Below are 15,440 nucleotides of genomic sequence, written 5' to 3' on the forward strand. Positions count from 1 at the left end.
GTGTTCCGTGACTGCAGTACTCTCGCTGCGTGTGCCTGCTCTATAATTTCTCACTCACTCTCTCTCCTTCATTTGTCTCTATTCATGGCACTCATTTCTTTGTGTTTCTCTCCTCAGGGACAGAGAGGGCATCCTGGTCCACCTGGTCACCCTGGAGAGCCTGTGAGTATTAATGAGTTTATATCCAGTAACAAGTCAGTTATAACTGGTTACCACATGTCCTTCTACACCTCTACATACACACACTGTTTTGATAGTACATAAATGCGGAGATATTACACAAATATCCCTAATCCCTCATTTTCCTTTAGCCAATCACAATACTTAATTCATTTCAAAACCTCTCCTTTTTACGATGTGCATAAGGCCAATGCTTACTTATGGGTGTAAAGTTAACATTGTGTATTTGCAAAGCAATTGCTATTGGCAATCAAGTGTTGTGCTGAGTATTTGGAATGATACAGTTCGTTTTGGAAACATCTTCGCATTGTTGCTCTGTCAAAATGTTTCTGCTACAATCCAATACAAAAGCTCTTATCAATGACCACTGATGCAAAAAATACCTCCAAGACCAGAGCCGAGCAACTCCAAACCCCTTCTGTCTCGCCTCAGTCTGCCACTCTCCGTCAGTGTCCAACGGCCCAAATTATGGACTGTATTATGGGATCACAAAAGTGCTATGGCGACCGTGGCGACGGATGATGATTCGGCATTCTAAAGCGTCTATCAATTCTAAAGTGTCTATTGTCTATCAATCACACCATATCACTATATAGCAGCACTGGCAACTTCCCATTTCTGTGTCCTTCCTGACTGTTTTCAATAACTCTCTTGCTCTCTTTCTTTCTTTTTTTCTCTCACTCACTCACTCACTCACTCACTCACTCACTCACTCACTCACTCACTCACTCACTCACTCACTCACTCACTCACACACACACACTCTCGCTCTCTCTCTCACTAGCTCATGTCTTCACTACTTGTCTCCTTCTTACTTTCTCTTTCTCCCTTTCATAATCCTTCCCTCTCATGTTTCTCTCTCTGTCCAATAGGGACGATTCAACCCAAGGAACACACAGCAGTAGCAACGCACATGCCCCGCCCACCTGAGGATCTGTCATTTTCAGCCATCTATTTCCTGTGTTTGAGGGGTGGAAAATCCACTTGTCACTTAAATCTCACTGGATTGATGGCTTTCACTTTACTGCGACTCTTTCTTACTCTTGCTTTGTGCCTGTCGTCTTTTCCCTTAAACGTTACAACCGCAGAAATGTTTGTAATGACCTGTCAAACACCCCGGTATGGCTGAAATGGGCTAATGGAAAACATTGTCTTTCCGTTGCATCTATAAGAACGCTAAAGCTTCATCGGGGATTTAACGCATCGTCTCGACACTTACATCACAAGAAAGAGAAGGAAGATAACTTTATTTTGATGGGTGTTGATTTTTTTGTCCAATTGAAAAAAGTAATAATTTAATACAGTTGAAATGTTTACAAATTAGATGTGCTGAAATGAAAGCAACTTCAGAAAATCAACACTCAACACAGTGCTATTATGTCTGATCTCGCAAACAATGTAAAGTATGAATGGAGTACAAAAATGTATACATTCACTACTGTAAGTCGCTCTGGATAAGAGCTCTGCATAAGAGCATCTGCTAAATGACAAAAATGTAAACGTAAAATTTATGTATAGATAGGTGTAATATAAAGTCAAGCGTGTCGATTTTTAATCCGAGGGTATCCTGCTATTGACACACTTTCTGAATTATGCAACATGTTTTATGTGCTATAATGTAGTCAATATCTGATGGATTTAAAAATTCAAAAGGTTTGGAGTATATTCATCCATTGTCCAACTGTTGCATTAATTAGAATTGTTTTTAAAACCTCTTAAAATTTTGATGACCGTTGCTACATTACAGTCTTTGGAACAAGTGGGGGAGACTGGATAAGCAGCGTAGTGTCCAGGCTATTTAAGGTTCTGGAGTGTCCGTAACATATCAAGGCTATTTTCACCCTCATTTCAAGGAGTCGTCTTGAGGAAAAAGGCCTTAGTTAGAACATCGTGGAAGGGACGTCAACGTCAATGGGAATTTCTTGACAAATCACACACGCATGAGGAGAGTGTGTTTGTGTCCTCCTCCACCGCTACTTCCCCAGTCTATGACTATTTTTGCATGGACAAGATGAACACATGTTTTTTTCTGTCTGAATGATAAGAGGCCAACAGTGATTGAGTAATAACTCTGTTTTGCATGATGCAATGTGATGTATTACCAGAGTGAAGAGCACAAGACTGGAGCATCTAATGACAAACCCGAACCTCCCATACCATATATTAGTACCCCCTTACTGATTTAATGTGGATGGGGGTTGGCAGAGTGCTCATCCTTTCACCTCTCCTCAACTATACTTCTCTGAGGCTCTGCTGAATGCATAGGCCCGAACCAAATGAATGGGGCAGCCTTCAATAGGAGGCTGTGTGCACTGTGCAGGGGCTATGCACATCAAAGGAAGTTATACATGAACACTTTTGTACTGTAAGAATCTTGGCTTCAACCTGCCCATCCCACCCCCCCATCCCAAGCCCTGATTGGATCAGATTATTATAAACTTTTATTTCAGCAGGGAAAAACTCATTGAGACCTAGGTCTCATTTGCAAATGTGCCCTGGGAACAATACAGAAAAGAACATTTTACACAATTTAAAACACAAAATTAAATAAATAGCAAATGTTATATACACAATAAACCATCAAACAAAACAAACACATTTAAATTGTGTCCAAGGGCTTCAAAACACTGGTAGCTGCATTCATATATATAATATCGCCAAAATCTACAGTGGGGGAAAAAAGTATTTAGTCAGCCACCAATTGTGCAAGTTCTCCCACTTAAAAAGAGGAGAGAGGCCTGTAATTTTCATCATAGGTACACGTCAACTATGACAGACAAATTGAGAAAAAATATTCCAGAAAATCACATTGTAGGATTTTTTATGAATTTATTTGCAAATTATGGTGGAAAATAAGTATTTGGTCACCTACAAAAAAGCAAGATTTCTGGCTCTCACAGACCTGTAACTTCTTCTTTAAGAGGCTCCTCTGTCATCCACTCGTTACCTGTATTAATGGCACCTGTTTGAACTTGTTATCAGTATAAAAGACACCTGTCCACAACCTCAAACAGTCACACTCCAAACTCCACTATGGCCAAGACCAAAGAGCTGTCAAAGGACACCAGAAACAAAATTGTAGACCTGCACCAGGCTGGGAAGACTGAATCTGCAATAGGTAAGCAGCTTGGTTTGAAGAAATCAACTGTGGGAGCAATTATTAGGAAATGGAAGACATACAAGACCACTGATAATCTCCCTCGATCTGGGGCTCCACGCAAGATCTCACCCCGTGGGGTCAAAATGATCACAAGAACGGTGAGCAAAAATCCCAGAACCACACGGGGGGACCTAGTGAATGACCTGCAGAGAGCTGGGACCAAAGTAACAAAGCCTACCATCAGTAACACACTACGCCGCCAGGGACTCAAATCCTGCAGTGCAAGACGTGTCCCCCTGCTTAAGCCAGTACACGTCCAGGCCCGTCTGAAGTTTGCTAGAGTGCATTTGGAAGATCCAGAAGAGGATTGGGAGAATGTCATATGGTCAGATGAAACCAAAATAGAACTTTTTGGTAAAAACTCAACTCGTCGTGTTTGGAGGACAAAGATTGATGAGTTGCATCCAAAGAACACCATACCTACTGTGAAGCATGGGGGTGGAAACATCATGCTTTGGGGCTGTTTTTCTGCAAAGGGACCAGGACGACTGATCCGTGTAAAGGAAAGAATGAATGGGGCCATGTATCGTGAGATTTTGATTGAAAACCTCCTTCCATCAGCAAGGGCATTGAAGATGAAACGTGGCTGGGTCTTTCAGCATGACAATGATCCCAAACACACCGCCCGGGCAACGAAGGAGTGGCTTCGTAAGAAGCATTTCAAGGTCCTGGAGTGGCCTAGCCAGTCTCCAGATCTCAACCCCATAGAAAATCTTTGGAGGGAGTTGAAAGTCCGTGTTGCCCAGCGACAGCCCCAAAACATCACTGCTCTAGAGGAGATCTGCATGGAGGAATGGGCCAAAATACCAGCAACAGTGTGGGAAAACCTTGTGAAGACTTACAGAAAACATTTGACCTGTGTCATTGCCAACAAAGGGTATATAACAAAGTATTGAGAAACTTTTGTTATTGACCAAATACTTATTTTCCACCATAATTTGCAATAAATTCATTAAATATCCTACAATGTGATTTTCTGGATTTTTTTTTTCTCATTTTGTCTGTCATAGTTGACGTGTACCTATGATGAAAATTACAGGCCTCTCATCTTTTTAAGTGGGAGAACTTGCACAATTGGTGGCTGACTAAATACTTTTTTCCCCACTGTATAACGGGAATGAATGTAGACTGAATGATCTGTTTTCTACTATTTAATGAAAGGCAAGCCCTATTCCTATAGAAGAAGCCCAACTTAATACTTAATTTCTTGACTAACTTGTCAACATGCTTTTTAAAAAATAGCTTTTCATCAATCCAGATGCCCAGATATTTATAGGCGGGGACACGATAAATGGTGGCACCATCTAACGTACTTATGCACAAATCATCAGTTACATTTTTACATGATTTGGAAGATAACATGTACTTGGTTTTACCAGCATTTAGTACCAACTTCAGGTCAACCAAGGCTTTCTGCAAGGTAGTAAAAGCAGATTGAAGAGTCAACAGAGCCTGAGCTGCCATAGGGGCAGTAGTGTATACAACAGTGTCATCTGCGTACAGATGAAAGTTACAGTTTTGTACAGATAGACCAATGCTCTTAATATAAATAGTGAAAAGAACTGGACCAAGAATCGAACCCTGTGGGACACCTTTTGTTATGTCTAGAAATTCTGCTTTAACGCCATCAGTAAGTACACACTGTGTTCTGTCTTTTAAATCATTCTCAAACCAGCTACAAGCAGCCAGATCTAAGCCAATCGTAGAGAGTTTCTGAATAAGTAAGGTGTGATCCACAGTGTTGAATGCCTTGGACAGGTCAATGAAGAGGACAGCACAGTGTTTCTTTGTATCTAAACAATTTATGACATCATTTAAAAGCATAGAAGTAGCAGAGATCATACTATGACCTGGTCTGACTGTTTTACATTCAGAAAAGATGTAGCAGTTAAAAGGGATCTAAGCTGAGTATTAATCAATGATTCCAGGATTTTTGCTAGGCAAGAGTTTGGAAATGGGACAATAGTGATTTAGATCACTCGGACCGCCACCTTTATGTAAAGGAAGCACATAGTAATAAGAAGGGATCAAGCATATCAGCCCCAGTAGATTGTTTTTACACCAATCATAAGTAGTTGTTCCAATACATCAGAAGTAGACAGTTGCTCCAGAGAGTACAAGGAATCACTGGGGGTTGTCTGGTCCCCTATCAAGTTGACTAGCGGCTGGGAGAGGGACGAGCATTTACTGACTGACACGGGTCTATTAAACCAATATTTATTTCAAACAAAAAACCGGCGGACATAAAATGTTGATTAAAAGCATGACCTATCTCATTTTATTCAATAATGATGTCAGAGTTCAGTATAACTTGCTTGGGTAGGAAAGGAGAGGAATTTCCACGCTTTAGCGCCTTAACTGTTTTCCAAAATGTAGATGGATCACCAGCAGAGTCAGCGATAGAACTTAGGAAGTAGCTTGATTTAGCCTTTTTTTTAACTAAGGACGTGCATTTATTTCTCAGTTGCCTGAAAAGCTGCCAGTCAACAACAGCATCAGTTAGTCTTGCTTTGGCCCAGGCATGATTTCTTGTTCTAAAGATATCTGAAAAGTTCTGTAGAAAACCAGGAATTTGATCTGTTTTTAGTCTATGTCGTTTAAAAGGAGCGTGTTTATCTGCCAATGATATAAAAATAGAAGAGAATTGCCTTAGCGCTAATTCAGGGTCAGGTATACACTTGATGGAGGAAAGTTCAGTAAAGTATAAGTCATGCATAAACGCTTGTGGAGAAAAGTTTTTAACATGTCTCTTCCTAATAATACGGGGATCAGAATTATGCTGTCTAGTAATGATCACTAAGGTCACTTGCAAACACACCAAAATAAATGTACTTATGGGGGTTATTTGTGAGAATTAAATCTAATAATGAGGATCTATCTAGATTTTTCACATTTAACCGAGTGGGTTTTGTGATTAGCTGGGTTAGATTAAGATCAAGACAAATGTTCTTAAAGTTATCTGAGATAGGTGTCAGCCAGTCCAGGTTAAAGTCACCTAAGACCACCAGTTCAGATGATAGAAAAGGTTTTAAATACTCATCTATGATACTAGTTGCATCAACTAAAGCAGCAGGAGGCCTATACACTCCACTAACAAATACATGCACAATTTGGCTCATGGTCACATCTAAAACCAGGATTTCACATTTCTGGGGTATAGTGATATTAAGAGCACATGATGCTACAAAAGTGGATTTCACATACATCGCCACCCCTCCACCTATCACATTTAAAATGTTGAAATTAGCAATGTCAATGTCCTTATCCATGATCGAGCCATTTAACCAAGTCTCTGATAAAACAAGAATGTCTGTGTTCGTGTCATGCATTCAGATATCGATAAAGTCCATCTTTGACATCATACTTAGCACATTTAAATGTAACCCAGCGACACTTAAAAACAGCAGGGGTGTCCATATTTACCCTAACCAGGTCATTATGAACTTGATCATTAAGAAAGTCAGGAGATTTCATAGGAATATAAATTAGGTTATCAAAGCTTGCCCTGATGGGCCTACGGCTGCATCTATTTGGTGGCTGTTTAAATCCTATTGAAATTAAGATAGGGATAATGTAGATTTTATGTATCATGATGGTTGGGATAACCTGGGTAGAGTGCGGGTGGGCCTGGACATATACAGATAGGGTGTGCATCCCAAATGGCACCCTGTTCTCTATATAGTGCCCTACCTATGGGCCCTGGTCAAAAGGAGTGCACTATATATGGGATATGGTGCCATTTGGGATGCAGCCAGTGCCACATCTGAAAATATCCAGGGGAAAAGAACCCATCGGGCCTGCGTGCCCAGGGGCCCGGCCTTCCAACAGACATGTGGCTCTGGGGAGGGGGGGGATCTGTGCAAGCAGTGCACTGACTGCACTTACCCCCTGCACCACCACAGTTTACTTGAGCTATATACACTAAACTCCCATATCTTATGTCTAGTATGCAGCAAATGACATGCTCCACTACTCCTCAGCCAGACTGCTACTCAGGCTAGGGCTCACTTACACCGAAACTACACTTATGCCGTGACGACAGCGTACCGTCATACCTCCGTCAAAGTGTTTTTCAGGGTGCTGCACTGAGTCCATGACGAGAATGTATACTTTCATGGCGTATGCCAATGTTATACCCCTGAAAGGGGGAAATATAGAAAAAAATCACACGGAGATGTAGCTTCGGCTTCAAGTCACTTGTAATGAGTGTTTTTCATATAAAATTATCAACCATTTACATACAGTGCCTTCAGAAAGTATTCAGACACCTTGAATTTTTCTACATTTTGTTACGTTACAGCCTTATTCTAAAATGGATTAAAATATATTTTTATATTTAACTCTGCAATCTACACACAATACCCCATAATGACAAAACGAAAACAGACTTTTAGAAATCTTTGCAAATGTATAAACAATAAAAAATTGATCATCCTTGAGATGTTTCTACAACTTGATTGGAGTCCACCTGTGGTCAATTCAATTGATTGGACATGATTTGGAAAGGCACACACCTGTCTACAGTCGTTGTCAAAAGTTTTGAGAATGACACAAGTATTGGTCTTCACAAAGTTCGCTGCTTCAGTGTTATGAGATATTTTTGTCAGATGTTACTATGGTATACTGAAGTATAATTACAAGCATTCCATAAGTGTCAAAGGCTTTTATCGACAATTACATTCAGTTTATGCAAAGAGTCAATATTTGCAGTGTTGACCCATCTTTTTCAAGACATCTGCAATCCGCCCTGGCATGCTGTCAATTAACTTCTGGGCCACATCCTGCATTCTTGCATAATCAATGTTTGGAGTTTGTCAGAATTTGTGGGTTTTTGTTTGTCCATCCGCCTCTTGAGGATCGACCACAAGTTCTCAATGGGATTAAGGTCTGGGGAGTTTCCTGGCTATGGACCCAAAATTTCGTTCCCCGAGCCACTTAGTTATCACTTTTGCCTTATGGCAAGGTGCTCCATCATGCTGGAAAAGGCATTGTTCGTCACCAAACTGTTCTTGGATGGTGGGAGAAGTTGCTCTCAGAGGATGTGTTGGTACCATTCTTTATTCATGGCTGTGTTCTTAGGCAAAATTGTGAGTGAGCCCACTCCCTTGGCTGAGAAGCAACCCCACACATGAATGGTCTCAGGATGCTTTACTGTTGGCATGACACAGGACTGATGGTAGCGCTCACCTTGTCTTCTCCGGACAAGGTGTTTTCCGGATGCCCCAAACAATGACTTTACCCCAGTCCTCAGCAGTCCATCCCTGTACCTTTTGCAGAATATCAGTCTGTCCCTGACATTTTTCCTGGAGAGAAGTGGCTGCTTTGCTGCCCTTCTTGACACCAGGCCATCCTCCAAAAGCCTTCGCCTCGCTGTGCGTGCAGATGCACTCACACCTGCCTGCTGCCATTCCTGAGCAAGCTCTGCATTGGTGATGCCCCGATCCCGCAGCTGAATCAACGGTCCTGGTGCTTGCTGGACTTTCTTGAGGCCCTGACGCCTTCTTAACAACAATTGAACCTCTCTCCTTGAAGTTCTTGATGATCCGATAAATGGTTGATTTAGGTGCAATCTTACTAGCGGCAATATCCTTGCCTGTGAAGCCCTTTTTGTGCAAAGCAATGATGACGGCACGTGTTTCCTTGCAGGTAACCATGGAAGAACAATGATTTCAAGCACCACCCTCCTTTTAAAGCTTCCAGTCTGTTATTCTAACTCAATCAGCATGACAGAGTGATCTCCAGCCTGGTCCTCGTCAACACTCTCACCTGTGTTAACGAGAGAATCACTGACATGATGGCAGCTGGTCCTTTTGTGGCAGGGCTGAAATGCAGTGGAAATGTTTTTGGGGGATTCAGTTCATTTTCATGGCAAAGAGGGACTTTGAAATTAATTGCAATTCATCTCATCACTCTTCATGACATTCTGGAGTATATGCAAATTGCCATCATCAGAACTGAGGCAAAACTTTTGACCACGACTGTATATAAGGTCCCACAGTTGACAGTGCATGTCAGATAAAAAACCAAGCCATGAGGTCGAAGGAATTGTCCGTAGCATGTTTTTTTATTATCTTGTTGATTGATGACCAACCAAGAGCATTGTGCATGACTACAACAGAAGAACCATATCTCCACCTTAAAACAATTGTTGCTGCTTTGTTCTGTTCAATCTGCAGCCTCCTAATTTCACTTGCTGATGCATTTCCCCAGACCACAGAACAGTAGTTCACCTGACTCCCAATTAATGCTTGGGTTGTTTGCTTAAGAATCTTTCCCGTTAAATATTTAGCTATCCTTCTTCTTTTTTTTTTTACATAGATCAGATAGATCAGTTATTTGAGACAACCATGATAAGCAGTTGTCTAGCTGCACCCCTAGTAGTTTGGTTTCTGCTTCTTCCTCAATTTGTACTCCCCCCATACTTAATTGTATCCCATGCTGTGTTGGCCTTTTCCTAGTGGAACAGACCAATACAACCTTGGTTTTCTTGGTGTGCAAAACAAGTTTGTTCCAGCAAACCCACCCTCTGATATTTCCCAGATCTACTTGTAGAGCTTGCTGTACCTGTTGAACCGATTGTTTTGCTGTATAAATTGTAGTATCATCTGCAAATATAGTTTTAGATAAGACATAAGGAAGGTTGTCTGTATATATTAAGTAAAGAAGTGGCCCAAGGCAGCTGCCCTGCGGTATTCCACAGTTTAAAGCATGAGGGGAAGAAAACAACCCATTGACTGTTTCCTGTCAGTTAGATATGACTGTACCCAATTCAATGCTGCCTCCTTAAACCCATAATGCAATCATTTTGTCAAAATTATTTCATGATCCACTAAATCAAATGCTGCACTAAAATACAAAAAATAGTACACCCACAAACCTACCATTAGCCATTACATTGAGCCACTGGTCAGTCGTGTCAACCAATGCAGTTGTAGTGGAATGGTTTTTGCGATAAGCATGCTGATTGGCTGTGATCAGATCATTATTTTCCATATACTCCCATATTTGTCTACACAATACCCTCCAATATCTTACTGAGTGAAGGGAGTAGACTAATTGGTCAACTATTGGCAGGAGTAATGGGTTATTTGCTGTCTTTCGGGATTGGACACAGTTTAGCATGCTTCCATACATTTGGAAATGTCCCCTTTTCCAGTGACCAATTAAATATGTATTTCAGTGGAGCTGCAATCTGGAGAGCAGCATAGCGAAGTAAAACATTGTCCATAAGATCATAACCTGTAGATTTACCATTGTTTAATGACATCAATAGGTTTAACACCTCTACTGACACCATTTGTAGACTAAAAGAGCAGGTTTTTTTGTTCATAATATGATCATCAATCCATTGGACAATAGCTTGTTTGGAAGAATGTGTGTTTACATTATCACTCAGTAAATTAATTTTCTTTGTGTCCGAACGGTGACCTATCTTAGTTGATGATCTCGTAGTATCATTAACCATTTGTTTCACACCACAGCTCTCAGCATATCTCATTAATTTAGTTATATTTGAATTATTGTGATCCTTCCTATTTATATTAAAACCACCGAAGATAAATACATCTCTGTTACAATCTGTGGCCTGGTCAAACCCAGTGCATAAGTCATCCAGATAGGAGACCTTAGAGCTAGGAGGTTTATACACACATCCTACCAATATGGGTGCCGGGTGAGGCAGATGTGCTTGAGCCAGTAGGTATATGATTATGAATGTACAGTGCTACACCCCCACCATTCCTATTCCTGTCCCTTCTAAGTAGACTATATCCATGAATGTTAATTTGCCCATCATTAACAGATGCAGCCAAATCCATTTCCAACAGGACAACAACCCTAAGCACAAAGCCAAGACAACTCAGGAGTTGCTTCGGGACAAGTGTCTGAATGTCCTTGAGTGGCCCAGCCAGAGCCCGGACTTGGACCTGATCAAACATCTCTGGAGAGACCTGAAAATAGCTGTGCGGCGACGTCTCCCATCCAACCTGACAGAGCTTGAGAGAATCTGCAGAGAAGAATGGGAGAAACTCCCCAAATACAGGTGTGCCAACTTGTAGCGTCATACCCAAGAAAACTCAAGGCTGTAATCGCTGCCAAAGGTGCTTCAACAAAGTACAGAGTAAAGGGTCTGAATACTTACAGTACTGCTTGGGCCAAGAAACACGAGCAATGGACATTAGACCGGTGGAAATGTGTCCTTTGGTCTGGAGTCGAAATTTGAGATTTTTGGTTCAGACGCGGTGTGGGTGAACGGATGATCTCTGCATGTGTAGTTCCCACCGTAAAGCACAGAGGAGGAGGTGTTATGGTGTGGGGGAGCTTTGCTGGTGACACTGTCTGTGATTTATTTATAATTCTTGGCACATTTAACCAGCATGGCTACCAGCATTCTGCAGCGATACGCCATCCCATCTGGTTTGGGCTTAGTGGGACTATCATTTGTTTTTCAACAGGACAATGACCCAACACACCTCCAAGCTGTGTAAGGGCTATTTTACCAAGAAGGAGAGTGATGGAGTGCTGCATCAGATGACCTGGCCTCCACAATCCCCCGACCTCAACCCAATTGAGATGGTTTGGGATGAGTCGGACGGTAGAGTGAAGGAAAAGCAGCCAACAAACACTTTTTTGGTTACTACATGATTCCATGTTATTTCATAGTTTTGATGTCTTCACTATTATTCTACAATGTAAAAAATAGAAAACATTAAGAAAAACCCTGGAATGAGTAGGTGTGTCCAAACTTTTGTCTGGTAGTGTATGTAAATGTGATATTTCAGTATTTAAAAAAATATATATTTACAAACATTTCTAAAAACCTGTTTAACAATTTAATCAATTTTAGAATAAGGCTGTAACGTAACAAAATGTGGAAAAAGTCAAGGGGTCTGAATATATCTTCCGAATACTCTGTATAATTCCAAAACACAATCCAGTTCATAAATGTATACAATGTCATTGCATTCATGCATTGCTAGACTGTTTGCATGTTAAAATGACTTGAAGTGGTTGTATCAACAATTGCATCAACATAGATTTATATATTTTTAATACAAGCATAAAATGTGATACCGAAGACACTTTCAATGTGTTATTAAGATTATTTTTGAATTTATATTTGATTATGTGCATTTCTGTGCATCTACATCATCTTTGCAATGCTGTCGCTGACAAGGAAAATAGACTCAAAGCGTAAAACTACACTGTTTCAAGCGATCTTCACTTCACAGATGTGCTGCTTTTGCTTTTGGTATAGCATGTCTCATAGATCACGTGATGGAGCCATTACGGTGACGTAGCAGCATTGGTCTAGTTTGACCGTTAGACTAACTGTTACTCTGCACAAAGCGCTGTCTGTCACTGGCTTACTGTAATTTGTATCAATCCTTTCTATCTGCCTTTAACCCCCCTTCCTTCTTTCCCACAGGGAGAGCGAGGTCCAGACGGAAGCCCAGGTGCCAAAGGTTATCCTGGCAGGCAGGTGCAGTAAATCCTCTGATGTGCTGTGACTGTTATAGTAGGGTCAGGGGTCAGGCTTGACTGGTACAGTAGGGTCAGGGGTCATGATTGACTTGTACAGTAGGGCCAGGGGTCAGGTATGACTAGTAGAGGAGGGTCAGAGGTCAGGGGGTTATGCTCATCTACAGTAGGTTTAGACGGTTCAGATCAGCTCTTGACTGGTGGATTAAGGAGGATTATGTGGTAAGGGGTTGTACTTGTGCAGGGGAGAGTGAATGGACTAGAGCTATGTGCAGAATTATTATATGCATCATCTACACAAAGTGCAGGACTAGAGTGGTGTTGTCATGTAAATCTTGCCACAGAGAGTCAGTTGAAGAGCTATAGTAAATCTTCCTAAAAAGAAATTAAGAGACACTTTTAACTACATACTTCAAGCCCAAGTCAGGCTGCAGTCACAGCTGCTTTCCTGGCATCTACTCCTAGGATGGGTCATTGTGTTTCTAGAGACTGTTCCAAACCCTGCTACACTAGAGGAAGTCCTCTGTCTCTCCCTGCTGTTAGATTGGGTTTACACCTCTACAACTACAAATTCACACTTGACAGACTCATAAATTCATAAATTCCCGATTGACAGACTCAAATTGCACACAGACGCACATACGCACGAACGCACACGCGCACACACACACGCACACACATCGTATCACTGTGATCATTTGTTTTTATCTTAACCACTGATTGTGTTTAACCGTTCAACTACTTTTTCTCTGTCTTTGTCTTAGGGTTTGCCAGGGCCCATAGGAGCCATTGGGCCGAAAGGCGCTCGGGTAGGTGTACCCTTAATTCCCTCTTCCCCAATTATTTTCCTGTGGAGCATGACTTTTTTAGCAGTGCTATAGCCTGGATGGGTGTAGGGTGAAGTTGCTCCTAGACTCTGATCTTGGGTCAGTTTTGTATTTTCCCAATTTATGGTTAAGGTTAGGATAGGGGGAGTGGAAGCTGATCCTAGATCTTTACCTAGGGCAAACTTCACCCCGAATCAGCCTGATGTCGTGGATGTGATGTCACGGTCTGGACGTTTGAGTCATACCCATAAACACCACACTCAATGCTGTTGTCATGCCTACAGGTCAACTTGCGGAAGCCTGGTTTCAATCGTGATTTGATAAATTCTGGAAAGCGGCTGATGTTCTTATGTTTACTGTATGTTTTTGATTTTCAAGGGCAATCCGTTTGTCTCTGTGCTGAGTCATGTCTTCTATGTTTCGGCTGATCTGTCCTTTACTTTTATGCATGTGGCTTGACAGAGATTTTACTACTCTCTGTTTACAGTGAATAGTGTCTTGAGTCTCCAACAAAACACACTCGCTTGCCAACAGTTGTTAAATCAAAGTTATTGGTTTTGTCTGCTATAACTGACACACGCACACACACTCAATTACTGTACTTCTGCCTTTTCCACATTAACAGTTGTCTAACTGTATACGCTACATGAATGTGACTGTTGATAATCCCTTGCAGACCAACACACACCCTGAACTAAACAAACACACAGAAACACACATCCTGAATGTACAACCCCCCCCCCCCACACACACACACACACACACACATGCACAGTGATGTTATGTTGCGCTTCAATAAATACCCTTAATCAGCTCCCATGGCTGCCCCCACCGGCTGGAATTTCCTGTTTAAAGTTGTAAAAAGAGGCATTCTACCCTCTCCCTCTCTCCATCAGCAACCCCCATCCCCTGATCCACCACACAACCATCCCCTGTCCTATCTACATCCATCCCCTACCTATAACTACCACCGTATCTATCCCTACCTACAACCATAACCCATAAGCTATACATCAACCAACTCCCTCCCAAACCCTGGTTCACACATCTACCCCTTATCCCCTATTTACCTTCAAGTACTTACCTACCTATAGTATACTACAGCTACCCTGTCCATTACATCTTACCACCCTGTATCCCTGACCTACAACTACCGTCAGCTACTATGTGCCTCACAACCAGCCCCTGATCCCCTAGCTACAACTAACCAACTCACTACACCTAACCACCACTATCGCTTAGCTATAACCATAAACTACAAACTACCAGCTATAGGACTCTATTTTTGGCTGGCGTTAATGCACCCTCTTTGGTAATTTTGACTTGTAAAAGCCAGCGTTCTGCTATTTTCCAACCAGGGTTGGTAATTTACCTCTCTTATATCAGCTCGCTTGGGCTGAGGTGGGAAGGGTGAAATATTTGTGGTGTGTCCTTAAAAATGTGCACCAATGTGCCAATTTCAAGCAGCGCTACTGGTGATATTTAAGACTCACCAAAAGCTGTTCTTAGCTGTAACTTAATTGGTTATGGCATCGATTTTGCCATAACAGTAGCCTATAACCAATGTTTTATTAAAATATCATGAGCAGCAAAACATTCAACAGACATTCCCGTTTTGTCCTTATATTGGACATTGTTTTTGTCCATGCGGCTTCTGTGAAAAGTTTGGGCTCATTATGCCTATGTGTGATGCCTATTGAATGAAAGGAACATGAAGTTATTGCAATAGACTACTTATTGTTTTTCCTTTATAATTTTGCAAAATATCTTCCACATCTGTTGGATGTAACTGT

At 41.5% G+C, this 15,440-nt stretch overlaps 1 protein-coding gene across 1 annotated transcript in view; it reads left to right on the forward strand.

The window, feature by feature from the left end:
• The window catches only part of col27a1a (collagen, type XXVII, alpha 1a), a gene marked incomplete at both ends in the record, with an annotated part of 366,083 nt that overhangs the window by 117,400 nt on the left and 233,243 nt on the right, over positions 1-15,440 (forward strand). Inside the window, 3 exons of the mRNA XM_084160593.1 lie at positions 118-162; positions 12,768-12,821; positions 13,585-13,629. Of these exons, the coding sequence (XP_084016719.1) occupies positions 118-162; positions 12,768-12,821; positions 13,585-13,629 (144 nt within the window). The remainder of the gene's footprint in view (positions 1-117; positions 163-12,767; positions 12,822-13,584; positions 13,630-15,440) is intronic.

Source organism: Coregonus lavaretus, assembly GCF_964263955.1.
Source record: "Coregonus lavaretus genome assembly, chromosome: 4".
NCBI lineage: Eukaryota > Metazoa > Chordata > Actinopteri > Salmoniformes > Salmonidae > Coregonus > Coregonus lavaretus.